Source organism: Alligator sinensis, unplaced genomic scaffold (assembly GCF_000455745.1).
Source record: "Alligator sinensis unplaced genomic scaffold, ASM45574v1 scaffold895_1, whole genome shotgun sequence".
NCBI classification, from domain to species: domain Eukaryota; kingdom Metazoa; phylum Chordata; order Crocodylia; family Alligatoridae; genus Alligator; species Alligator sinensis.
In genome coordinates this window covers 2,067,121-2,093,939 of record NW_005842149.1, presented here as the reverse complement: position 1 = coordinate 2,093,939, position 26,819 = coordinate 2,067,121, and the positions used below count along the sequence as shown (strand labels likewise).

At 42.6% G+C, this 26,819-nt stretch overlaps 1 protein-coding gene across 1 annotated transcript in view; it reads right to left on the bottom strand.

The window, feature by feature from the left end:
* The window catches only part of SNTB1 (syntrophin beta 1), a gene marked incomplete at its 5' end in the record, with an annotated part of 186,964 nt that overhangs the window by 87,923 nt on the left and 72,222 nt on the right, over positions 1-26,819 (bottom strand). Inside the window, one exon of the mRNA XM_006025473.3 lies at positions 7,429-7,645. Within this exon, the coding sequence (XP_006025535.1) occupies positions 7,429-7,645 (217 nt within the window). The remainder of the gene's footprint in view (positions 1-7,428; positions 7,646-26,819) is intronic.

Below are 26,819 nucleotides of genomic sequence, written 5' to 3'. Positions count from 1 at the left end.
CCTTCATTGCAGGAGAGAAATCATGTTTGGTTGCTTGATGTATGACCCAGGGGGCTTCTTAGGGACAGCCATAAGTGCTTAAAGGTGCTCTGCATAGAGACAAAAATAATCAGGAATTTTTAGAAGTATTTTTATCTGTCTGTAAAGCTGCAACCCCTTTGTAAACTGCTCCCTAACAGAAAATAAAGCGATGGTTTTTGTGTGCCTTTACCTTTAAATACAGCTTCCCTGCTTTTTTGTTTCCTAAATTTATTCATTTCTGCTTTCACTTCTCCTAATCAGGATGACTTCATGCCCCCCACCACCACCCACCGAAGGGCGAACGCGAGTTCTGCTCACTCCTGATCCAATTTATGCAGCTTAGAGAAACCCATGAAGACGTGACTGATTCTGCCTCGGGCTTTTTGAATGTCTGTACCTAGCCCTAGTGTAGTTAAGTGATATTTCAACAGCAGTAGTTCATATTTTGGGGTCACATGATCCACTTACGCAGAAATACCTGTGTAAAGGCCAGGAAGCTACACAATGCAGCTGTGCATCTATGCACAATGGACATGCACATGAGGAATTCTGAAGCCAGCATTGTCCCCTGAAACCTTCCTTAAGTGAGCTCTCAGTGCAGAAGTGTCTTTGCAGGTAAGTCAGTGAAGTTTCTAGCTGTATTAGCATTCCTCTGACTCCCCTCCTCTGTGTTACAGGGAGAGGCAGAAGTGACACATATCTCCCCCTTCCTACCCTTTCCTACTCCTTATTCCCTTTTCTATTCACTACAGTTCACTCTTAGATCCCTGAATTCACAGTCACACACTTGTGACACCTGAAGGAATTGAACAAGGTGGCACAAAGGCCTCATCCTCCAAATTGCCTGACTTCCCTTTTACATTCACAGAGATGTGGGTGGGGGATTCCAAGAGCACCATCTGCACTCCCCACCAGCCCCAGTCCCTCCTCATTCATTCATCTCAATAGTTTCCTTTCTAGTGAAAGGTAGATCTTTCAGGACAAATTTGAAGGGTCCTCATTAAAAATAATGAAAAGTGCAACAAGGAACTTTAAAGTAACATTCAAAGTCGACTTGCATTCACATAAGGAAAATGATTTGGGGTAGTGGAGGCTAGACGCCAGTCTGACCTAGTTCTTAATTCATCACCCTTTGTGTGCAAGTACCATAACGGCCTCTCACACAAAATGTTACATAACACACTGCACATGCTGCAATAGCCTGGCATAAATGGGTAATTAATGGATGATGGGATGGCCGACCAAAGTTTCACCCTTAATGCTGCCACTTCTTTTCTTTTATGGATGTAAATTAGACCCTTTCAAGTCACTTTACTTTAATGTGGGATGGCTGCTTTCTTTTCTTGTTTCTTATCTGTTTAGATTAATATTAAAACTCAATCGGTCAGAAAAAAACAGCAACAAAAATTCTTACTATAAATAAGGAGTTAGACTCTAGCAGGCTCCGTGACTTCTTCAAAGGCTTCTTAATATTCAAATGCCAAAACATGTCTGTACCAATAATTATAATTGTGCGCTAAGGCCTTTCATCCAAAGATCTCAAAGTGCTTTAACAAATGTTAAGGATCAAAACAACACTGTGAGGTAAGCAAATATCACTGTCCCCATTTCACAGGTTATTTGTCCAAGGTCAGACAGCAGCTCCATGGCACAAAGAATTAGATCCAGATTTCCAGACTTATATAGTCATTCTTAGATCACATTAATTCAGTGAGAACACTAGTTAAATCTTTCTCTTATTTACATGTGTGTGCACACATATGCATGAATACCAAATGCTAAAAACAGTGGAGAAATGAACAAAGAGTGAACATGCTGACCAATTTCATTTTAAATGGATGCTGTTTACTACTAGACACAGGTGGGAGACAAAAATCCTCTTTCAAAAGTCCCGTAGAACTCCTAAAATACAGGTAAAATGGCAGGAATTCTAGGCAAGCTCTAATTGCACCCAATCAAAATGAGTTTGTGTTCGAACAGGTCTTCAGTTCCCATCCTTGGTTTCCTATATGCTGTGTCTCAGTTCATTTGTATTGCATTTGTACTGATATTAGTAACTAGCAAATTGTGTGTCGCTGCTTGTCACTGAGCTTACACCCTAGGTTTGTAAAAACTGTTGATCTTTCGGTGAAGAAATGGTTCACAATGAGAAAGAAAAGTAAGATGTATGGGAGCTCTGTTTCACAGTAATGGTCATAAATCACTTACTACAACTTGGTCACTCTTCAGTGTATTGTACTGCCCTCATTGCAATCTATGTACTATGTGCCTGCTGCCACAGAGGGCTGTATTTTCCTCCCATATATACTGAAGTAAATCCATTGGCCTCAGTAGAGGAAATCAAGGGGCACCTACACATGTGCCCGACACCTGCTCTAATGCGTACTAGTTAACACGCATCACAGCAGACTTGATTAATTTAATTAGCATGCTCCAGCAGCCTCGATATCTTGTGTATTCAGAGCCCCCGCACTTTAAAATGGCAGCAGAGGCACTTTAATTAAAGCTTAAACAGCTCCCAAGAGCCGCTTTAATTAAAGCGTTCTCCCTACCCCAAACCTGGAGCACACGTAAAGATGCCCCTGATTTCTACTTGCTTAAGTAAAGAATCCGGCCCATATTTTGTAATGTCAGTTATTTCAACTCTTTTGCATACATCAAGGCAAGGCAGGGGCTGCATTTCATAGGCATAAGGCTTTTAAATCTTAGTGAGTGTCTTGGCTTAGTCCTCATTCGTGTGTCTAAATCTATCTGGCTATCTTTGTTTTTTAAGCTGCCTTAATACTCAGACACTGGTGGGAAACCTTGACATTTCAAAGTTTAATTTTCTTTCTGTATTGAAACAAAACCCAAGTATTAGCTAAACTTCCTATGAAATGGAAATTCCAAAATAGAGATCTTTAAGAATTTCCCTCTAGATACATTTTGTAATCTTATTTCAGAACAAAAATTTCATTTCAAAACTTCATTTTACTTTTGTTTCTATAATACTTGTAGGTTAATTACATGTCAGTACCAGCCATGAATACATCATAGTATGACATAACATGTCTTTAATGTACTGCTGACATACAATATAAACTTTTGAAATGAAATTCTGAAACTTTTCTGAAATGAAAGAAAAGTTTTTGTTTTAAATTTTCAGATTTGACATAATATTGTGAAATATTTCATGGACTATTTCAGTTTAATTGAAATAGAGCTTCCTAATAGGGTCATCTTAGGGTAGAGGAACTGTTTTGACAAAAAATATCCAGTGAGCTCTAGGTTTGCACAGCCTTTCACATCTTTGTGACACAATCAGCTGACGCTCCACATCCTACTGGAAGGGTAATAATAATTACTAGCAGCGGTATGGTTTAAATTCTGTAAGACACTTCTGCAAGAGATTTCCAGAGAAAATAAAACTTCCTGGAGCACTTTTAGAACACCCATACAGTTCTATAGCAAGGCTATAATTCACCATTTTGTCAGTAAAACAGTTTTTAAAAGCTATGGCAAGAATTTAATTCTCTATTAAATTTAACAGATTTTAGAGCAGTTTCTATAGGACAGAATTGGCTTTACTTGCGCAAGTCTCGCCTCTCCGTGCAGGCTGTTTAGTTTATTGTCCATCACTGTGAAACTGCCCTTAGCTCTTCTCCCCTGTTCTTAAGGAGACTCTCACATTCCTTCAAATGAAAGGACCTTATCCTACAAATGCCACAATCCTGAGTTACTTTAACTTTGAGAGTAAACCTGCTGAATTTACTTGTAGGCTGCATGCTGCTAGTTCAGCTGAACTGCTGGCAGTGGGTGAAGTCTCTTATGTGCACCAGCATTTGCAAGACCAGGCCCCAGTTTGATTTATCAGTTTGGACAAACTGAAAACAGGGGGTTGGGGTATATACAAAAAGGAAAAAACCTTGAATGCAGGCAGCCTAGCTTCACAAGTCATTCAGTCCAGCAGAGGCCATGATTCTTGCACTCTGAGCACAGAAGTTTTTATATATCAAGTCTAAAGAAGCCTACAAGAGCAAAGGAAAACAAATCTTCCCTAAGGAATCCTATTTACTTCCTTCTCCCACCTTAGCTATATCAATTGAAATGAATGAGGAAGTTTGCTGTACTGCAGAAACTCTTATTGCTTCTTGATATTAATAACTTGCCATGCTCTAGGCTGGGAGGGGAAGCTTTTCCTTTTGAGGCCTGACACTGCTACTACTACTGCATAAGACACTTGTCAATAAATGTTGTGCAAAACAGGCTGCCATGATAATTATGTCAACCTAGTTTCTTCCAGTCTAAAATAAAATACCGCAGACTCCTGCATCTAAACCAGTGTAAGTGAGATAAATATTGCTGTTGCCCTGCATGGTTATGTCCTCTCACCACATTTCTGTTTATTGAAAATATTGTCTTATGCCCTCAATCTTGGCATTGATTTGTACTGCACAGAATGTCTTTTTCCCCCTTGTCATTAAGTCCATCATATCAAGTAATAATGAAAACAACAGACTGACTATCTCACTGACGCTATACTAACGAACAGAAATGTCAGGAAAATGAAAGACCTGGACCAATGCCTGGAGACTAATCTTTGGCACAAAACCTCATGATTGCCAGGGCTCAGTAACAGGTGCACCAGACTCTTTAAATGCATGGAGGTACACAGGCACCTCATTATCTGGCCCAATCTCCAAAGGAAGACTGAGATACCACATTGGTTGAATAGGCCAACACTAAAAACAGTGAGAGCTAGAACTTCCTCCAAGTCTTATTGGTAAATTCAAATCCTCCCCAATTTTTTTGGTTTGGGATCCTCTTTAGTTTTTATAAATACCAGTATTTCCTTCCTAATCCCTTCCCACAAGGGAGTAACTGTACTAAGTAAAGCCAGTCCAGCAGAAAACATGGAGACGGGATGGCCTGATCATTCTAGCTGGTCTACAGTATCATTTTATAACATGGCTATGACATGGTCACAAGTAGGATTGGGTTTAGCTGTATTTGAAAGCGTTTTCAAAAACAGTTTGAAGTCCTTTTATGAACACTGCATAGTATAAGCTTTGGAAGTCTGCCAATTCTGCTTTTATAAAATACTACAATAGATTTATTGTCATTTATAGGATCCCTTTGTTTAGGCATTATAATATAAAACAGTAGTGCTCTAAGCATGTTATGAAACCTTTTGGTCTTGCCTTTGCAGTAAGGTGCTGTTTTAAAATTATGAAAATCAAACTACAGTTCGATGCAGACTGTAAAAAAAGGAATGCATGACCACATAACCCATGATATTCTGCAATGTCACTGCTCCTAGAGCAGTGGTTCCCAACCTTTTTTTGCTGCGACCCTAAATTGGCCACCAACAGGAACTCCCAACCCGGCATCGCGGGCACTGCTGAGAATGGAGCGCGGTGGCCTAGCGGGCGGGGGAGCCGCCATTGCCCCATTTGTGTGCGGTGGCCCTGCCCCACCTATCTGCCTCTCCTGGGCCACGCGCGTGAACGTGCGGGTGTGTGAGGGCCTTTCACAACCCTACTGAGGACCCCCCGCAGCCCTGATTTGGGTCACGCCCCCAGGGTGGGAGCCACTGTCCTAGCGCATACTAGTGAAATCCAGTTGGATGGAAAAATCTCGGTGAGGGATTTTTTTTGTACACTACTTGATGATGGACTACAGTAAAAACATTATTTGTTCCACAGGAAATGAAAGCACTGTAACTGAAAGGTACGATAACAAGCAATATAGCTCTCCCACACCTTATCACCTAGTAGCACCTAAGATGATACACATCAATATCACGTACTGTAAATATATTAAAAACCCCGTTATAAAAATACGATGTGCACAATATGATGTTGGCCCTTTAAACTGATCTTGTTTTTTGTTTTTCTTTAAATTAAGATCAGAATAGTAGTAGAGGCTTTAAATTATAACATGGGAAAAGAAGGCGGGGAAAAATTCAAAGGACTGGCAGCCAACGGTCAGTGAACATCTTACCCATTGTGCTCTATGTAGTGTGACTCAAGAGTGTTTTATACGTGCTCTGTGACAGAACACCAAGCCGAGGGAGCCCCATGCAGCTGAAAAGCTCTGTTTTATTTAAAGATATAGTATTCTAGGGAAATGGCCCACATTACTCCAGCATGGTGCTAACAGCTTGCAGTCATGCTTTGAGCTGCTGCTGCAAAGTACTGTGTTACTTTTTCATAAAGGTTGACATCCATAACCTTGCCACTAGCCCTTGGATGCATTGGGAAATGCAAGCCAAACTGCAACATGCACACACAGGGAGGAAGAAAAGAAAAGAACAACTCTGAAAGGAACTCAACCTAAAATAGACTGGAGGGGGAAGAAAAAAATGGAGAGAAAGCAGCCGAAATACTGCAAATTTGTCTGAGATGCAGAACCACGAAATATAAAACCTACCCCTCCAACCAAAATAGGATAAAGGGAATCACTACCCTACACAGTCCTCTCCCACTCCTCCCCTCCCCACACCTCCAGCAAATGCAATGTAACTTTTAGCCCCCTGGGCATAAAATGGTGAGATCCAAAAGAGTTCCAAACAGTGTCTTTTAAAAGCCTGCATGCTTGTGAAGAACAAAAAGGCTAGTTATTTGGACAGAAGAATCAGTCTGTATTTCCACTGCTTCACTAGCTCTAGTGGTCCTTCTTTTTAGCAGCTGTTAGAATAGAAGACCATTGAGTGCGCTGGTATGATGCAGCTGTTCCACACACGTCAAAAATGAGTGCTAACATCTTATTTTTTACACTGAAAAGAAACCACAAAAAGTCACAGAAATTCCCCCATTAGCTTTTTCAAATTTAACCTCTCTCTCTCGTTCATTCCTTTAACCACAAACAAGTTTAATGGATATGACAATTATGCTACTCTTAAAAAATAAAAAAAGACATGCAACTTCACAGCGTCAAACAAGTGAAGGAAGCTAGGGAGATGCAATCAACTTAACTAGATTCTTTTCCTTCAAGACAGTCACTCAACTGTGCTTAAAGTGTAAGTGTGACCTTGTGCTTAAAGCGTAAGTGTGACCTTGTATATTTTTCAACAAAAATACTGGATCACAGCACTACAGTATTTTTTCCATACAACCATAAAGCTGATAAGTGTTTACAACAATTAACTCAAAAGACTTGTTGCAAAATACTTTGTTGCGAAGCTTCTGTGAAAATGCCTTGAGATATTCAGATGGAAACTTTTATAAGAGTGAAAGGGCAGAATTTTATCTTTCTTCAGTGGAGTTACAGCATAGATTCATAACGGAATAACAAAACTCAGGATCTGACCTTCAGGATTATCATTTGGTAGACCCATGTTTGTGTCAGCTCAATAGCTCTATATATCAATAGCATATACATTATATGAATGCACAAAATCAGGCCCCAGACAAGGCAACTACTTACCTGTTTTCTGGGTCCGACACTGCCATGTTGTGTGTCGCATAACACATTTTGAGCGGAATTGTTTTTTTGTCTCTGTTGACAGAGAGGGAAAGCTGCGACAGTGGGTCAGAGGATGCACTACCCAACCGCGGGGACTCGGGTGGAGGCGTTTCCCAACCGATTTCTGAAACTGGAGAACCTTTCTTCACATATGGAGTTGCTTCTCGCATGTACTTCACTAGAAAAGCAAACACAAATATAAATGTTCAAGAGATGCTTTCAATTAGCAATGGAATTATTATTGCTTGTTATTTTTACTGGCCAGGTACCACTATTGTGCCAGATATATATATGTACCTATAGGAAGAGTGGCACCAAGCCCTTTGAGTTTACAACCTGATTCAAGATGGTGCAACACATTGCTATAACAAATAAAGGGCAAGATATTAAGAACCGAATGGAGTAAGATAAGAAAAAATAGCTTCAGAGTTTGAGACCAGAAGAAATCATCTGGTCTGTTTGAGCTACAGACTATCATTTAATAAGACATCTACTCTTAGGAAAGGACAGAAAAAAAAGAGTCAGAAAAAAGAGGTTGGATGTGATGCAGTAGAAGGGTGAGAGCTAACAGAGGCATTCGCAGGAATAGAGTACAGGGGAGAGCCAAAACAGGCCAGAAGGATAAGTTTAGAGAAATCTGCCTGTGCAAGAACTACAAAATCCTGGGCTATGAGTTCAGCTGTTTTGCAATCTCTGCTGTGGTTTAAAATGTCTGTCAACATATCCCAGCTTTTGCTTTTTCCATTCTCCATTAACCCCAACTAGAAAGACTTCTTTGTTTGTGTATTTAAATAGGATACTCCATTCTGAGAGCGATCACTTCTAGTCTAACGGAAATGTCATCCTGACTGTTACTTCTGATCCATCATGCTTGCTCCATATTATTGTTTAAATTTTGCAGTTCATTTCTTTTCTGTTCACAGCGTCGGTATCATGAGATGCTAATGAGCTTCTAGACGCTGTGAGCATACAAGGTGTTAAGAAAATAAAATGCATTGTATCAATGCTTGATTACATTAGTTATATTGTTTAAAGAACTGGACTGGCATTTCCAAATGCAACCGCTTGAACAGGAGAGCTGAAATCCATATATTGGCACTTTAGGCCAGATCCAAATAGCTCCTGTGGTGCTTCCACTTAGGTGTTGCATAGATTTATGTCCCTTGCTGCAGGACAGCAGGCCAGATCAACTCCGTTAGGTGCCTAGCATCCCTAGGGAGCCAATGGAGAGGGGTTGTCATTTCTGATCCAGAGCACCTCAGTTCCTAGCAGTGAAGCCCAAAAAATAAAGCAACAAGAAATGCTAGACACAGTTGTGCTGTGTAACAGAATTTTGGCTCTCGTGACAGCGTAGGCATCTGGCACAGGCCCCTCATTCGGGACAAACCTGGTGCTTGCGTGTAGCACCAGACGTTCACGCACAAATATGGCTGCCAAAGTGCCAACTTGCCCAGGAGTCCCAGGCTCTCCTCAGCCCATGAAGATTTAAACCAACATCTTCTATTCTCCAGAAGGACGTTCTATTCACCGGTCTATGGAACAAGCTCGGTGGTTGGTAGCCTCCACCTCACTTATTGAAGCTGAGCCATTGTGCAGCGAAGAGAACAAGATACCTGGGATCAGAAGGAGAAGCAGGACTTTGAAGTATGACACTGTGCCCGAGTTGTTACAGCCCTCTGCTTGGAGGTGCATAGCTGGGTTCCAGTGTCAGTCCACAGGTCTGTTTGCATATTTTATATTAGGCTGTCACTGGTTAAAAGAGAAATAACCATAGCAGAAGGGACCCAGCTTTCCCTGCTGAGAGGGGTCCTTATCACTGGATGACAATCATGCTTCGTCTTGCTTATTCTTCTTGAAGACTCAGTCTTCCAGTCTTAGCTGTGAGTCACCCAGTGTTAACATTAGGGTGGAGAGTGCCACCTTCCCCCATTCCTTATCCTAGCAGTTAGGGCACTCTTTTAGGAAATGCGAATTTGAGTTCCCTTGGGCAGAGGAGGGGTTGGGACCCAGCCCCCCATTTCTTGGGAACATGTTCTGAATGCTAGGTTATGGCGCACCACCACCACCACCAGCTGTGGCCCAAAATAACTGCAGGATGTTCAGCTTTGTACTGAACTCAGTGCTCTTGATGTCAATCAGGTATTATGGGTATTTTGCCAATTACTGATGGATCAGGGAATTAGCTGGAGTTGATGCACCTTTCAGTCCTGATCTGGATTGCAATACCACCTAGGCAGGAGTTCAGCACTTAGTTGGTTTGATTAGTTTCTGAGCATGCACATACGCCTAGGGACCCAAGATGCCTAGGGATCTTCTCAGGCCCCAAAATAGAGGCACTCGTGCAGTTTTGTGGCTACTGAACTGGAGTCAGTCGGGACTGCTTTTTTGTGACTTAGGTCTTTAAATTCCACCCAGTCCTGTTCACATGCCGTTTGTATAAGTAACTATAAGTATGTTTTTGGCTTCTGATAAATTAACTCATATTCAGAAGTGTCAACTACTGGCAGTTTTTCTTTGACTTCATAAGGATTTAGCTGCATAACTTTAGGTACCAAAGTTTGAAACCTTTGAGATAGTCCCTCCACTTTCAGGAATGCAAATGAGCGTAGTGGGCTCAGTCCTGCTCCCATCAATGTTTGTAAGAACTTTGCCAAGGACTGAAGTAGGAGGACCCTTGAAGATGTAGAAAGCCACTTCAATAGCTATTAGGTTGATCTTTTCTTAAAGGCTGATTCTTTTAAACAAAAAACTGCCAACCAACCCATTGAAAATAAAAGCCATTAGGGTTACTAAACCCTTTTGGTGAGGTACCTGACTTCTGATATTCAAAAGTTGCTTTGAAAGCAAATGTCTAGCTCAGTGGTCGGCAATGTTTTTGGGCCAAGTGCCACAAAACCCCCGCAACCTTGACCTGGAAGATGTTTGTATGCTGGGACTAATGTGAGGGAGCCGCAAGGGGCCTGATCCCTGTTGTGGTACTGCAGCCCTGGCCCCTTCCCTGCTGTGCTCCCCGAGGCATGTGGGCAGACACCCCCGGCAACAAGCCAGGCCTGGGCTCCAGACCCTGGTACAGCTGCTTGTACTCTCACAGCTGCCTGCTACGAGCAGCCCGGGTTCTGGGCAGGCCCTTCCTGACAGCCACAGAGCCCGGGCTGTTCACAGCAGGGCTTGCAGCCTCCCCACTGCCTGCTGCCAGCAGCCTGGGCTCTGTGGCTGGCAGCAGGGGCCTGTCCAGGGCCAGGGCTGGCTGTGGCATGCCAAACAATGTGGCTTCACCTGCCATGTCCTGGTACATGTGCTGGGGTTTGCCAACCCCTGGTCTAGTTACTTTACACATGCAATTCCCATGCCCTTTACCAACAACTGTGTAGGTAAACAAGCCAACTGAGCCCTTTAAAATAGAGAGAGAGAGAGAAAGGATGCTAAAAGTGAAATGTTTGGATATAATCTAAACATAAAGCAGGAACAGGGAAATAAACTCCCAAGACACTGAGAAAGAAGGAAGACAGTTCCTTTTTCCGTGCCAAGTGAGTTTCCACGCAATACAATGGTGAGATCATGACAAGCTGCTGAATCATTTCAGATGATTCTGTAAAAGAGCTGAGGGGAAATGTTATCAGAAGAGGATGCGAAGCCCATCATATTTTCCAAGGACCCGATTACCAGAGTCGGTGCAGTCTAAGAAAACTGCCTTCAGAAAAAATCCTATGGATTCTGGATAGAATTTTCCACTTCCTTATGACAACCAGGTGCCATGGGATTTCAATGGGACAGAGATGTAGCATATGGCTTCACCTGCCATGCCCTGGCACATGTGCTGGGGGTTGCCAACCCCTGGTCTAGCTACTTTAATGCAATTCCCATGCAATTCCCAGGCAATGCAATTCCCATGCAATTCTCATGCCTTTTACCAACAACTGTGTAGATAAACAAGCCAACTGAGCTCTTTAAAAAAGAGAGAGAGAGAGAGAGAAGAGAGATGATGCTAAAAGTGAAATGTTTGGATATCATCTAAACATAAAGCAGGAACAGGAAAATGTGAATTAAATTCCCAAGACACTGAGAACACTCAGGCTGTCTTAAATAGGGAAGTGGGCAGAGTATTATATATATTTCCAGTTCAGGTGTTATCATTTTGTAGTTGATTGAGCCAAAAATTAAAGGAGTTAAATAGGCACAACTAAAAATAGAATGATGCCAGTTGACATTACAGATGTAATCATGTCTATTCAATTCTGTGGCCCCTGAGGACCTGGGACCCACTTTTTAAGGGGAGTTGTACTAATCATTTCTTAATATTCAAGACCTGAGATACAAAATGTTGAATAGTAAAGCAAGAGAGAAGGTAATGAATCCCAATAACATTCAGTTTTAAGATTAATTTGTGTTTATTAGAGTCCAGAGCTAGTGAAAGGATATGGACAAATTGGAGAATCCAGCAGAGGGCGACAAAAGTCGCAAGCAGACCTGGACAGGTTGGACAAGTGGGCAGAAAACAACAGAATGCAGTTCAACAAGGAGAAATGCAAAGTGCTGCACCTAGGGAGGAAAAATGTCCAGCACACCTACAGCCTAGGAAATGACCAGCTGGGTGGCACGGAAGTGGAAAGGGATCTTGGAGGCCTAGTGGACTCCAAGATGAACATGAGTCGGCAGTGTGACGAAGCCATCAGAAAAGCCAATGGCACTTTATCGTGCATCAGCAGATGCATGACGAATAGGTCCAAGGAGGTGATACTTCCCCTCTATCGGGCGCTGGTCAGACCGCAGTTGGAGTACTGCATGCAATTCTGGGTGCCGCACTTCAAGAGGGATGCGGATAACCTGGAGAGGGTCCAGAGAAGGGCCACTCGTATGGTTAAGGGCCTGCAGACCAAGCCCTATGAGGAGAGACTATAGAAACTGGACCTTTTCAGCCTCCGCAAGAGAAGGTTGAGAGGCGACCTTGTGGCTGCCTATAAGTTCATCACGGGGGCACAGAAGGGAATTGGTGAGTTTTTATTCACCAAGGCGCCCCCGGGGGTTTCAAGAAATAATGGCCACAAGCTAGCAGAGAGCAGATTTAGATTAGACATTAGGAAGAACTTCTTCACAGTTCGAGTGGCCAAGGTCTGGAACGGGCTCCCAAGGGAGGTGGTGCTCTCCCCTACCCTGGGGGTCTTCAACAAGAGGAGGTTAGATGAGTATCTAGCTGGGGTCATCTAGACCCAGCACTCTTCCCTGCCTATGCAGGGGGTTGGACTCGATGATCTATTGAGGTCCCTTCCGACCCTAACATCTATGAATCTATCTATGAATCTATGAAAGTGGTGAGGGGCTGGGGGACATGATTTCTGAGGAAAGACTGAGGGAACTGGGCTTATTCAGTCTAAAGAAGAGGAGACAGAGGAGATTTAACAGCAGCCTTCAACTACATGAAGTGGGGTTTGAAAGAGGATGGAGCTGGACTGTTCTCAGTTGTGGTAAATGACAGACAAGGAGCAATGGTCTCAAGTTGCAGCACGGGGAGTTTAGGTTAGCTATTAGGAAGAATTTCTCATGAGGAGAATAGTTAAGCACTGGAACAGGTTACCCAGAGAGGTTGTACAATCTCCATCCTTTTTAAGACCCAACTAGACAGAGCTTTGGCTGGGATGATCTAGTTGGGGATGATTCTGCTTTGAACAGGGGGCTGGCCTAGAAGACCTCCTGAGGTCCCTGCCAACCCTAACTTTCTAGGATTCTCTCTCAGATATAGTCTATAACATAAGGCCATATAGTGATTGAATGGGAAGCAGCTACAGGCAGCGCAGATTCTTTTCATAAACAAGGTGTTTAATGAACTAAAAAAACAAAATAAACCTAATATAAAAGAACAGAAAAGTCATTGGATTAATACAAACCCATGTGATATCTAGAAGTATTGAAATCTGACATTTAAGTCATTTCACACACACACACACACACACACACACACACACACACTTAAGACACCGAAGCGCATACTCATTCCACAGGGTTTAACCTGCAGGGACTGAAAAATAATCTAATGATTACATAATTATTACTCTATTTACTAAAAAACTGTCATTTCAGTCAAAGAGATGTCTAAACCCATCCATTTGATGCTACAATCCAGCTCCAGAGATCCTTACAGTCAGTCCTAATTAATGATCAGTGCCCTTTGGTGCCTCCCAAATGAAAAATTGTGGTCAAGCAATTAAAATTCCAATCTTCAACACTCGTCCCCTTGAAAGAAAAGAAAGAAGTAGTAGTCAAATGAATCAAGCCACTGATACACATTCAAATACTCTGCAGCTATTTTTTGATTTGCAAGGCAGGCAGTACCGCTTCCAAAAAAGCACTTCATTTAGACACAATTCTGCCAAGTCTCAAGTCTCCACCATTCATCTTTGTTACAGTGCAGAGATGCCTTTCTTGCCATTTTAAAAAAAAAGCAGCCATGCTTCTAATGAGGCAAATTCTACAGGCAAATTTGATCAAGCCTTCAACCAGACACGGTTCTGAAGAGTCTGCAACTCCCTTTGATTATAACAGATATATATAGAAATGTGTGTGTGTTATAATCAAAGGGAGTTGCGGACTCTTCAGAACCATGTCTGTTTGAAGGCTTGCTTTTATTTACACACACACACACACACACACACACACACTTTATTTATATAAAAATAAAACATTTACATTATAACCTGCCTAACATCTGACTCCCCAGGTAAACCCTCCATTTCTTACCAGCTATACTCATTTCCTCCCTCCCTCCCCGTCTTGTCTCGCATCCATTGACTATAGCTACATTCATTCCCCACAACTGTCGGTCACCTACTGACTGCCTCAATTTACATTTTAAATAACTGGCCTGAAGAAGGGTGATTGTGCCTGAAAGCTTGCCCAGAACTTTTCCCCAACTATTCAGCTGGTCTAATAAAAGAGATCACATCCACCCAAAGAACTTTGCCTGGCTTTCTTGCATAGTTACTGGCCTCTGGCTCCTTTACCACTCCATGCAGGAAGAGCACAGACCATCTGCAAATGCTTCCTCAGCCTGATGAAGGGTGTTTGTACCCAAAAACTTGTAAAGAAGATTTTTTCCAACTGCTTGAGTTGGTCTAATAAAAGACATCAGATTTACCCAAAGAACCTTGTCTGCCAACTCCCTTTGACACATTCAAGTATCTTTTTGTAAAACAGAAAGAAAAGGCTCCAATCTCAGAAAATCTTCTTCATTACTGTAGGAACATGAGGAGGTTTACAATACGAAAGTGAAAAAAACCTAATCTGCTCAAAGAAAGAGGATCAAGGCCTTTTTGTGAGGAAAGAGCAAGGGCACTCCTCTTTGTGAAGAAAAACTAAAATAAAGGCTATTTTCAAAGGTATGCAACCTCAATGAGAAAAATCAGCCCAATGAGAAGCCTGACTGAACACAAAGTTTCAATAAATCTTTTTACCATCTGAAATTGTTCTTCCTTATTGTACCCTTTTTCAGGATGAAAGTCAGTTCAGGACCAAGGAACTATGCAAGCTTGCGAACCATCAGAGACCTACACTTAGAGCTGTGGGGCAGAGCTGTACTGCTACCCAGCACGTTCACAGCTGGCAAATAGTGGAATGACCTCTAGGGAAGGTTAGCTGTGAAATAAGCAGGAGGAGCTGAACCAGGAGGTGGTAAGGACAGCAGATGGCAATGTTTTTTTCCTGAAAAGCCACACATATCCTTTGATGGTGTTGTGACATGGTGAGTACAGGTTGCTACTATAATAAGCCTGCCCAGCCCCCAACCATGGGTCTACGAGTCCTCAATGGCTGAGCAGACAGAAGATGATGTCAAACTCTCGCTGGCTGTGAAGGTGGATGAAGGCTGCAGTGGAACAAGACCCCCAGTTGTCTTACTGGGATCAAGGTCCTGTTCAGTTAAGAACCATGTGCAAGCTGATGTTCAGCAGCTTCTACATAATAAAAGGAGTCATGTACGGGCATCTTCCATGAAAATAGGTTTTCCAGAACATTCCTCAAACCCTTTGGTGACCAGCTGATGCATGAACGACGCATGCTCCTGGAGGCTGGGGGGGCACAGTGACTGCCCGTAGGCGGCGGCAGTGAGCGGGGAGCTCCCGCAGGCAGCTGCAGTGGTGTCGGCAGTGGAAGCAGGCCAAGCGAGGAGCTCCCACAGGCAGCTGCAGTGGTGTCGGCAGTGGAAGCGGGCCAAGCGGGGAGCTCCCACAGGCGGCTGTAGTGGGGGGCAGGGGTGGTGAATGGTGATCACCCATGAGCGCCGCCAGCAGCGTTGGTGGTGCTTTTCGCAGGGGGTGCACTGCCAATCTCAGGGGGTGCACATATACCCATATGCACCCCCTATACATCGCCAATGAGCTGATGGCAATAGGAGCAAAATTGCGAGATCTAGCAGCTCCTAGTTATGAATTGGCATGAAGGTGGCAGTTACAAGAAGGTTGTCTAGCACTTGAGTGAGACAGGAGTGTGATTTGGCAGACCAAGCAGCAGTACAGTCTGTTGATCCCAGATAGGCCTCATCAGCCATCTTTGGCACACAGATAAGACAATCATCCTCGACTGCAAGGGACTGCCTAAAAAGAAGACACTTAGCCTTATATTCAGGCCCAAACTTGCTGCCTTGGAAGTCCATGAAAATTGTATTCCATTAGGCTGGCCATATATGTAGGCACTGGTGGGCCCCAAGTTGTGACCTACCATTTTTCATATCTGTGTTAATTCTTTCAATGTACGCATTTATTCTATTATATTGAAACAGGACTTAAAGCTCTATAGGGGAAAATAATCAGTGTCTTAATTTTAGCACTCATGAACAGCCCTAAAACAAACTTGAATTTCGTTAAATAAGTGATGGGTACAAACTTCAAATGCATTCTGTAGGCATAAACATGCTTAGATAACATTTTACTTAAATACAGTGCCTATGCAATTAGGGCTAAAAACACCTTGCTAAGCAACCAGATTTCAATTTCAGGCTTTCAACATATTACAGTCAATTCAGAGAAAAAAGGAGGAAGATATACCTTTTCTTTTTAGAAAAAAAATAATAAAAAAATATTCTGACTTTGTCCTAAAGAAACTGTTGCCATTACACAAAATTTTGGTGATCAAGATGCTGCATTACAGTTGCATCCAAAACTGAACACTATTTATCTTCATGGCCCCTATACAATCATGGACTCTGAGTTATTCAGAAAACCCCCCTGAAAATCTTTCCCAAGTTGGTGCTTAGGTGAGCAGCCACCTGGATTTGTATCAACCTCATTAGCATATTATGATTTTTGATGATCTTAGACACTCAATACATGAGCTTCTAGCTGTTAAGTTTGTATTGCTATAGGTACAAAACCTGAGTGTTCTCTCCACCTCCTCTGCAAACAGCTGCTGCAAATACTGTATATACCCAAATCCAAGATGACTCTGAATTTAAGATGATCCCCGCAATAATTAGATTCTACATGAGATTTATTTATTTATTTATTATAATTTTCCATGCATAGAATGTAATCATTGGAGGGTTGTCTTAAATTCATCCCCCCATCACTGCAGTGGGAAAAGCATTGGCAGGAGGAAGGGAAAGAAGCAGGGGTGCAAGAGATGGGGAGAGAGTGGGGGGAACGGGCTGTGGGGAGCAGGAAGTGGGGGAGTCAAGCATCCTAACCCCTGCTGCCTGTCCCTCCCCCCACCACAGCTTGTCCCTGTGCTGTCTGCATCCCCTGCCATGTGTCCCAAGACCTGACCTCTCCTGCCGCCTGCCCCCCCTACCTCCAGCTCTGCTCCCCAGTAGCAACGATGGTGGTAACAGTTCTGGCCAAGGCTCTGGGGCTCAGCCAGAGTTGGTGGTCCGGGTTGGGGCCAGAGCAAGCATGTGCTCCATGCCCCAGGCTGATGTCGGGGTAGAGTTCTACTGGAGCCAGAAGGCAAATGGCGGGTGAGAGAGAGGAAGAGGAAGGGAGAAGCAAGGCAGCAGCTGTGGCTTGAACTGGAATTGCAGCAGCCACCTGCTTTCCACCTCTATGTACTTGAATACTTCCCGCACCCCACCATGTTAAATAGGGGGACTTTGCCTTTGATTCAAGTAAATATGGTAATAATCATAGCATAAACCTCCTCTCTGTTTGCATTCACAGAGAGAAAATATTTCAGACCATCCTTTCAAGTGCAGCTAGAGAGAGCATCCCCTTTGGTATTGTGGGAAAACCCTTCCAAGAGTATAACCTGTGAAATGGATCCCCCAGGCACTTGGAGACTGGCTGAAGGGCTGAGCATGGGCTGAAGGATCAGTCACTTCCTGTATCACCATCATAATCTGAGACTATCCCACTTCCCCCAAGGACAATACCAGTGTGGGAACTCACCAGTGGTACTGGAGCTGAGACCAAGGAAGGTCAGCTCTTCCACTTGCCCTCTTCCTACTATAGCACCTCCTTTCCTAAAGAACTCCCAGAAATGTCCCAGAGCTCGAGGCTGCTCCTGACCCATCCCATGTCTGTGCTTTCTCCAAGGCATACAAGGACATATATTTCAGAAAACACCAGGGAATTATATCTTCTCTGTCTTTTCTTCCTCCTCCTCCTCTTCCTCCCGAGGGACAGGACAACCCAGCCAGTTATTCTCTAAAACATCACATACTCCTTTAGTAGCTGATTCCTTCATTCTTGGCATATTTCCCAATAGAAGTTTTTTAAGAGGCTGAAAGAGGCTAGATTTAAACATTTCCTTCTCCTAGTACACAATTTTATCAACTACACAAACCTAATAAAAAATAAACCCATATTTATTTCTTACTAACACACAACCTTAGATACCACATAGAGTAAATGCATATATAATATATAATATTATTCCTCAATGCTACACTGTCCTTGTCAGATATAACCTTAAACCCTTGTTTGAATCTGGCATTTGCTACCATTGTCTCAGCTGCAACTTTGAAATTGTCATGGGTGATTCTCTCAATAGATTATTTTTCTGTTGAACTGGAGGTTAAAAAAAATACCTGTTAAAATAAAGGTAAGTATTCAATCATTGCAATGCATATGCAAAACGGAGTGTGAATAAGGTTACTTAGGCCACCTTAATTCCAGTATTATCTTCTAAGTTTTATCACTTGACTTTGAAACCTTAATATAGTAAAGAAAATTTATATAGAAGTTTCTCACTTTAAAAAAAACCTCCCAAACATACAAAACCATGCTGACCCTAATTTAGGTCACTGGCAGGGCTTAGACCTCTCAGGATGGGGGAGGAGCAGGTGGGATAGGGGTGGGGGGTGGGACTAGCAGGTCTGCAGTGGGGTTGGTGGGAGATTGGAGGGGCTCCGTCAAGGTTGGAGGGGAGGGGGAGAAGAGAATAGCACAGCCCCTGGGCTGGGGCAAGTGGCTAGGCTTTCAGGGAATTGAATGAACTCTTTCCCAGACCAGTTCCCTTTCTTGATCTAAGCTGGCAGACCTCCTGAAGTGAACTAACTTGGACCAAGCACACCAGTTTTGGGGCAATTTAAACTCTCTTGAAAGCCTATCAATTTAGATGACCTACCTAGTTAGGTCAATCTAAATGTAATGCCTGTACATACCCTCCATATCCACAACTTGTCCCTGCCCTCAATCTTTACACTTATCAATGCCAGAGCTTTTCAAATCCTGTCTTCTCAGGGCTCCCGTCCTGTACCGCTCTGCACTCAATACATGCTGTTTCGCATCCTCCTTCAAGCTGCACTCTGATCCCAACAAAAGAAACACTGCCAGCACACAAGAGAAAGTTTCCTTGTGCTCTGTTTCAGTACTTGACTTCACAGCTGCCCCTGGCACCTGAAAGGAAAGTACTGTTCAGCAAGGATGAGAGAGGGACACTGGTGCGTGGGCACCTCAGTGTCTCCATATGCACCCTGGAGAGTACTACTACTACTACTGTTCAGCTGCCGTATCTCTGGAGCAAAGCATGTTCAGTCAGTCGCTCCATGAAGCTGGCTCATTTGCAGTCTGGATGGGTAAGAGGATGCAGCAAGCTCAGTACATATGGAGTCATCAGAGCGTTTAACTGCCAAGCTAACAAGCAAGTCCCTAGTGAGATTCTTCACCAGAACTTCAGGGAGAGAACAAAAAGACCTATGTCTGGCACCACAGCAACCACCTCAGCAATTTCAGACCTTGCTCCAAAGCACAGATGTGCTACAGCTTCACAAAACAACAAACCTTTTAAATGAAAATATGGACAGAACAGCCATTTCTTTACTCACACTCTCAGAGACCACTAAGTGCTTAGGTGAAACAATTCAGCCTGAGAAGACATCCAGCATAAAAACTTCTGTCTGAATAATAAAAAAGTTTAGAAAACATAAATAACTGAGACACTTTATAGTCTTAATAATTTAAATAAAATGCTGGGCCACCTTACTATATGCCTAGCTACCTACACTCCTCGAACTAAATGTTAGCACATTCAAAGGGACTTTCCACCCTGATCATTTCAGTAATTACATTTGAGAAAGAAACCTTGCAGTTGAAAATGAAGACCCAGGGCCACTGATTTCTGCATTATGGGCTGTAGCCAACACTAAACTTGTGAATTCTAGCGACGAGTGTCCACAAATAAGCTATTCATTTCTCTTTCAGGAGCACTGTACTTTTCCTGAGCTAAATAACGCTGACCACTTCGCACTTGATGGAAAAGATATCAGTTTTACCCTGAAACACTCTCATCCAAAGATCAAGAGCAAGCAAGAAGGATATCCCATACAAGTTAAGTGGACGTGCAATCACCAGAAATATTCTGGTACATTGAAAAAAAAATCATAAAGGAAAATATCTTGACAATAGCCAAAAAATCAAAGATTCCAGCCACAAATTAAGCAGTTTGTTTCCTGCAAGTCAGTGGTACCCAACACATTCGGTCCATGGGCCAAATGACTCACCTGCAGAAGCAAGGCAGCAGCTTGGTGGCACAGCTGCTAGAGAGACCTTATGGGCAAGGATGAAGGACATTTACCTCCTGGGCTGCCTACAGACATACTCATTTGCGTGTTAATTAGAACGCGTTGGAGCAGACTCAATTAATCGAGGCTGCTCTGCATTCGAATCAGAATGCTCCAGTGTTTCCTCACCATCACGTGCATGAAGCCTCCCCATGTTTCAAAATAGCCGCCGGGGCACTTTAACAAAACCTTGTCAAATAAGCTTTTAGTTAAAGCACCCCCTTGGCCGTTTTGAAAGCCCTCCCCCAACACACACACACCTGTATAGGCACATGTATAGGCAGCCGTAGGTCCTGGACCCACGCCACCATGCCCCACAGGCTGCAATTTAACCCCTTGCTGTCTCCGTGCTGCCATCTGGACGGGCCTGCGTTTTAAGGGGAAAAAAAGTTTTCTAAATGTAGTGACCGTGTGTTGTGTAATTAGAACCACCTAAATCTTTCATAATCAAACCTTGAAAATCCCTGAAACTCAGCCAGTTTGAGACTTCAATGTGAAAATAAACAATTCTGATGTTGAAAAATATTGTGGGGTCCACTTATCATTCATTGATAATCAAAAGGGTCAGCCGTCTACTTAAAAAAACAAAACAAAACAAAACAAAACAAAAAAACTTGCTTAAAAACACAGATGGAACTTCGTGTTCACAGGATATGATTTTAAGTCAAGTGGATCCTTATTACTCCATACACAGAATGGCATGAATTTATGCAATATGCAACGTGAGACAATGCAGCAACCTACACATTTTCTTCAGTACGCTACTACAGACCTCAAGATACCTAGGAGCCTTCTTCTTTAAACAACACCAAGCAGTATTTTCTGATACTCTTATATGAGAGAACTGTATTTAAAACTTATCTAAAACTCAAAGACTCTTGTACCCCATACAAATCTGTTGTTTTTTCCTCTTCAAATTTATAGCTCATTGCCCAATCACCCACACACACAGATTCAATTCAAGGCGTCTGGCATCACCAGTATGCCATAATTTTTCTATTTACATGAATAATCTCAAGTGTGAGAATATTTCAACCTCTATTGATCATGTGAAAATACATAAGGGCAGTATGGTTTTGGAACATGCTGTTATTTCACTAGTCACACAAATCATTAAACAGTTCAGGACAAAGTGGAATTGGCATACTTCGAGGGATGTTATTACCCTGAGTATGATTATACCTGTTTTACAGATGGCCAAACTGACACAGACAAGGTAAATAACTTCCACAAAGTCGCACAGTAAGTCGATGGCGGAGTTTGGGAGAATATACATGGCCTCTGTTTCCATCCTCTTTGAAACCATTTTCTATCTTTTCATTTCCAGAACATCACAAAGGAATCACAGCACAAACATTTTCCATCCAAAAAGAAAAGGAAGACCTTAAAGAATAACACTGGTAACTAAGCCGTGTCAGAATCACAGATATTTTCAGAAGTTTTCCCATTGTGCTTGGGGACAAAATGAGAGCAGAGAGATTGCTTCACTCAGCCCATGCTTGCCAATAATTTAGTAGTTAAGGCTCTCACCATCAATATCGGATGGCAATGTTCAAGTCATGGCTACAGTGGCTTGACACCTCTACAAAGTACAAGCACTCCAAAGGGAGAGATTGAGACAACTTCCAACTCAGAATACCAAATTCCTGGTACTTAGGACTTTTCTTTTGGATGTGGAAGATTGAGGTTCGAGTATCAAGTCTCAGTATCCTACATCTCATGTGAGGACCCCAACCACTGTGCTTCTCTCTCCCTCTCTCATTTTGACAACAAAATGGCAAAACTAGTACAATAAAGCATTTTGGGGGGAACACAGGCAAGGAGAATCATTTTCCAATGAAAAACCGTTTCAATAGAAAATTCCCTACCCACGCCTCCAACACACACAATAGTAATTGTACATAGGAATCACTTCTGCTAATAATAGATTGCAACCATTTTAGAGGAGCAACGCTACATTTGTTTAATACAGCAGCCACAACAACAGGACAACAGTTTAAGATATGAAGAGCATAATGGCTCAGCCAACTGGATATATGCAGAAATTACACAGAAGTGTTGAATTTTTTTCGGTAAATTAGAGAAGAGGAGATACTAGAAAAGGAGGTAGGGCACTAATCTCTAGGCACACCACTGTATAATTATGGGGTGACCACAGAGCCCACAATGTCATTTATCTTGATATGGAGCAATGGGCCCTGCTTTGTATGCTGGAGGACAGATCTATGAACTGTTGGAAAAACTTTTTACTTGGCAATGTTACACCTCCTGCTCAGGGTGGCTGCAAAACAACACAGGGGAAGAAAGAAGCTGAACCCTGCTCTTCATGGGAAAAGCTGAGCAAGGTTAGGTATAGGTTTAGATGCTGTCAGGTATAGGTCATGGCTTCAGCTCCCATTATTCTTGCCCACGTGAAGCAAAGCAAAAGAAGATGCCTTAAGCTCTCTCCTTTTTTTCCTCTATCCCTTCTTCCAGTGGGACCAGCTGCTGAGACTCTGAAGGGGGAAATGGGCCTCATTCCACATCACCACTCTTGTGGGTGCAATGGGAAAAAAAATCACAGGTCCTAGAAAGGAGAGAAAAAAAAGAGGTGACATGATAAGAGGGCTGAAGGCCAGGAAATGGGAAGATGGGAAGATGGAAGAGAGAAACAAAGGGCTTAATGGTCAAGGTTTAGACCTCAATTTGAATTCCTTTCCTTCCTCGCAGGGATTCTAGTGTTCACGAGAAATGAAAAGTAAAACAGTACTACCAAAAGTCCAAAAAAAGCCAACAATTATTTTAAGCAAAGAGCAGTGAAGATGACGGACCTTTTTGAATAGGGGAAGTTCTTAGCAAGGTAAAAACTGTTCCTGAAACCTAACTTGGATGCCACAAAACCAGACATTACCTATTATTCAGTGCAAACCATATCAAGCAGCTCACCAAGAGTACAACTTGTCCATTCCTACCCCCAATGAGTTATAAACTAGTAAATCTTAAACATGCTGGTGGATCCAGGATTGCCCTCTGGGAACATCAAACTGTAATTCTTGGAAGATACTTCACATACGAGAGAAAAGAAGAACTATTTTTGTAACAAGAAGAACTATTATTGTCATTTGTAACAGTAGAATAGGAAGCTACCTTGGGACATGCCATACCAGAAAGGACCCCAGTGCATATTGAATTAGTGAACAAAGTGCATGGAAGGCAGTCAGAAGCCACACAACAATGTAAATTATCATCCATAAAGTTGGTTGAAACATTTTCTATTAAAGGGTTTTTTGTTTAAGTTGTAGGAAGACTTTCAAAGAAAACTAATGATTTAACTGAGGGAAGGTGTAATTTTCCATTAAGGTTTCTGAATTGAATGCAAAATATTGTTTTCAACTGACATTTCAATTTAAATGAGTATTTTTAGTTGAAGTGCAAATTCCAAAAGAAAATTTTTGTTTCAAAACAGTTTTGCTTTAACAATTTGTTTTGCAATGTCCAACTAGTTTAATATTAAGACATTTTTCTGAAATACTGAAACAAAAAAAAAAAATTCAGAACTTTTGCTCTGAAAAGGCTTTCAGTATTTTGATTTTTTGTCACAAATTAGGATTAAAACACAATCACAGAATGACTTACAGGAGTCAGGACCAAACTTCCAGCCCTACGTGCTAGATGGTGCCATTCCATGAGCCAGATCCTGTGGGCAGGGTCAAGCTGCAGGCTGGATCCAGCTTGGGGTCAGCTTGCAGGGTCGGCCCGGGAGCATGATGCAGTGCATCAAATCCAACCACAGAGCAACCCACTGCACCAGCAATTAACGCTGCTGCTGATCCCTCGCTGTGGGGGCCCCCATGGGCCAGCTGACACCGCCCCATGGGCCAGAGATTGGGCTTCACTGAGCCACAGGTTATAATTTTCCTTTTTGACCAGTTCTAATGATGTAACTATGCAGTCAGCCTGTAGATATGGCCACACAACAAAGCTAACACCACTTAATTTAATGGTTATTTCCTTCTTGTCAGTCTCTGAAAAAGTTGCATTAAAGGTGTCTACTTGGTATTGCATAGTATTTGGGAGCCCGACTGTGAAACACACACCATCCCACACCCTAGCTCCTCATGTGCCATGTGCTGGAAGTGTCACGTAGGTGTTGTTAGAGCTGTGCAGGGTGCAGTCAGCACTACCCTTACACCCGCACCTGAAACCACGGATTTGGACTGGGCCAGAAGCACATGATAGAAGGAGATACATGAATGGATGGGGCATGTCATGATGGAATCATGATCTGACGTGGTACAGACATGCCCTACTGTTTAATTCTGTTAAATGGGGAATTTGTCTGGCTATGACACTATTTCTTGCCATGGGCTGAGCAATAAAAGCAGGCCTTGAATCCCTTTCAGTAATGAGGCAAATCCATACTCGGTTTAGATAAACCACTGTTTGTGTCAAAAACCCGAGTATACTGCATTGCTTAAAAGATAACTCTGTGATCAGTTGTGCCCTTTATTGTAGTATAGAAAACTTATTTCACAGATGGCACTGCAATAACAATATAAATATAATCTTGTTTCAGTTAAAGGATATACTTTATTCTTTCAGAAAATGGACAATGGTTTCTGTCCTAACACAGATCATATTAATCGGCAATTTACTGGCAAGGAAATTATGTCTTTCATTCAGACCCCTTTACTTTGAATTGCCTGGCACTGTTCAGCTGTTAATGCCAAGCATGTTCATGCAGTTTCTCTGTAGGATGAGACAGATACAGGTTGCCTGTAGCAGCTGCCGAGGAATGAGTGCAGTTGACTTGGCACATCAAAGCAGATTTCCTCACTGATCACAAATGCCAATTCATAGTGTTCCAGGTCAGGTCGAAGTTGGGTTAAAGTAGTACAACCTATTGTTTTTCATAGGCTGCTAATTGCTTGCCAAATACTTTTTTGGTCAACTTCAGCACAGGAGGTTCATAACAGTTAGAGATTGCAGAGGAAACTAGCAATAATTTTTAGCTGAATTTCACTGTTGCAATGAAAAGCAAGCTAAACTAATTTCAACACCTCGCCCACACAGAACAGACAGAAAATAATTTATTGAAAAAGAATCTGCAGGATATTAACTTGTTTGCACATTGGTTTATTTATCATTTGCATTATTGTAGGATTTACCCATCATGAACCAAGACTTCATAAAACAACATAAGACAAAACACAACAGATGCGCAGAGAGAGAGAGAGAGAGAGAGAGAGAGAGAGGGAGAAGTACAATGAAACAGTGAGACAAGAGTCAGCATAATATGCAGTAGTCTCAGAACGGCCCCCCACCTATTCGTTACCAATTTTTTTGTAGGCATAACAAGCATGGAAAGCTTTAAGGATAGCTTTGAAGGAAAATACTGAAATAGCTTTGTGGATGGGAGAAAGTATAAAGGTGCCACTTCAAAATATATTGTGGGCAATGAAGCTGGCATCACAGTCCAATCTGAGCTAGCTGTCACTTTAGAATACAAAATGAGAGATGGTAAATAGCACAGTGATAGGCCATGAAGGACCTTAACAGAAATGCAAGTGGTCTATATTTGATGTGATAGGGACGGGGACCCATAGATTCATAGATGTTAGGGTTGGAAGGGACCTCAACAGATCATCGAGTCCGACCCCCTGCATAGGGAGGAAAACCCCCTGCCCTGGGCAGGAAAGCGTGCTGGGTTCAGATGACCCCAGCCAGATGCTTATCCAACCTCCTCTTGAAGACCCCCAGGGTAGGGGAGAGCACCACCTCCCTTGGGAGCCCGTTCCAGACCTTGGCCGCTCGAACTGTGAAGAAGTTCTTCCTAATGTCCAATCTAAATCTGCTCTCTGCTAGCTTGTGGCCATTATTTCTTGTAACCCCCAGGGGCACCTTGGTGAATAAAACCTCAGCAATTCCCTTCTGTGCCCCCATGATGAACTTGTAGGCAGCCACAAGGTCGCCTCTCAACCTTCTCTTGCAGAGGCTGAAGAGGTCCAGGTGCCCTAGTCTCTCCTCATAGGGCTTGGCCTACAAGCCCTTAACCATACGAGTGGCCCTTCTCTGGACCCTCTCCAGGTTATCCGCATCCCTCTTGAAGTGCGGTGCCCAAAACTGCACGCAGTACTCCAACTGCAGTCTGACCAGCGCCCGATAGAGGGGAAGTATCACTTCCTTGGATCTGTATCAGAATGCACAGGGGGTGATCACACTGTAAAAGTGACAAACTAGGAAAATTACCTTTACTTTTTAATACAGTTTTAGGTTAAGGCTAATATATGTTAGAGATCTGATTAATGAACTGAAGAAACATTTGTAATACATCACATGAAGTACCGAGCCAAAACAAAATGCTGCTTCTAAATAAAAAAGAAAAAACCCT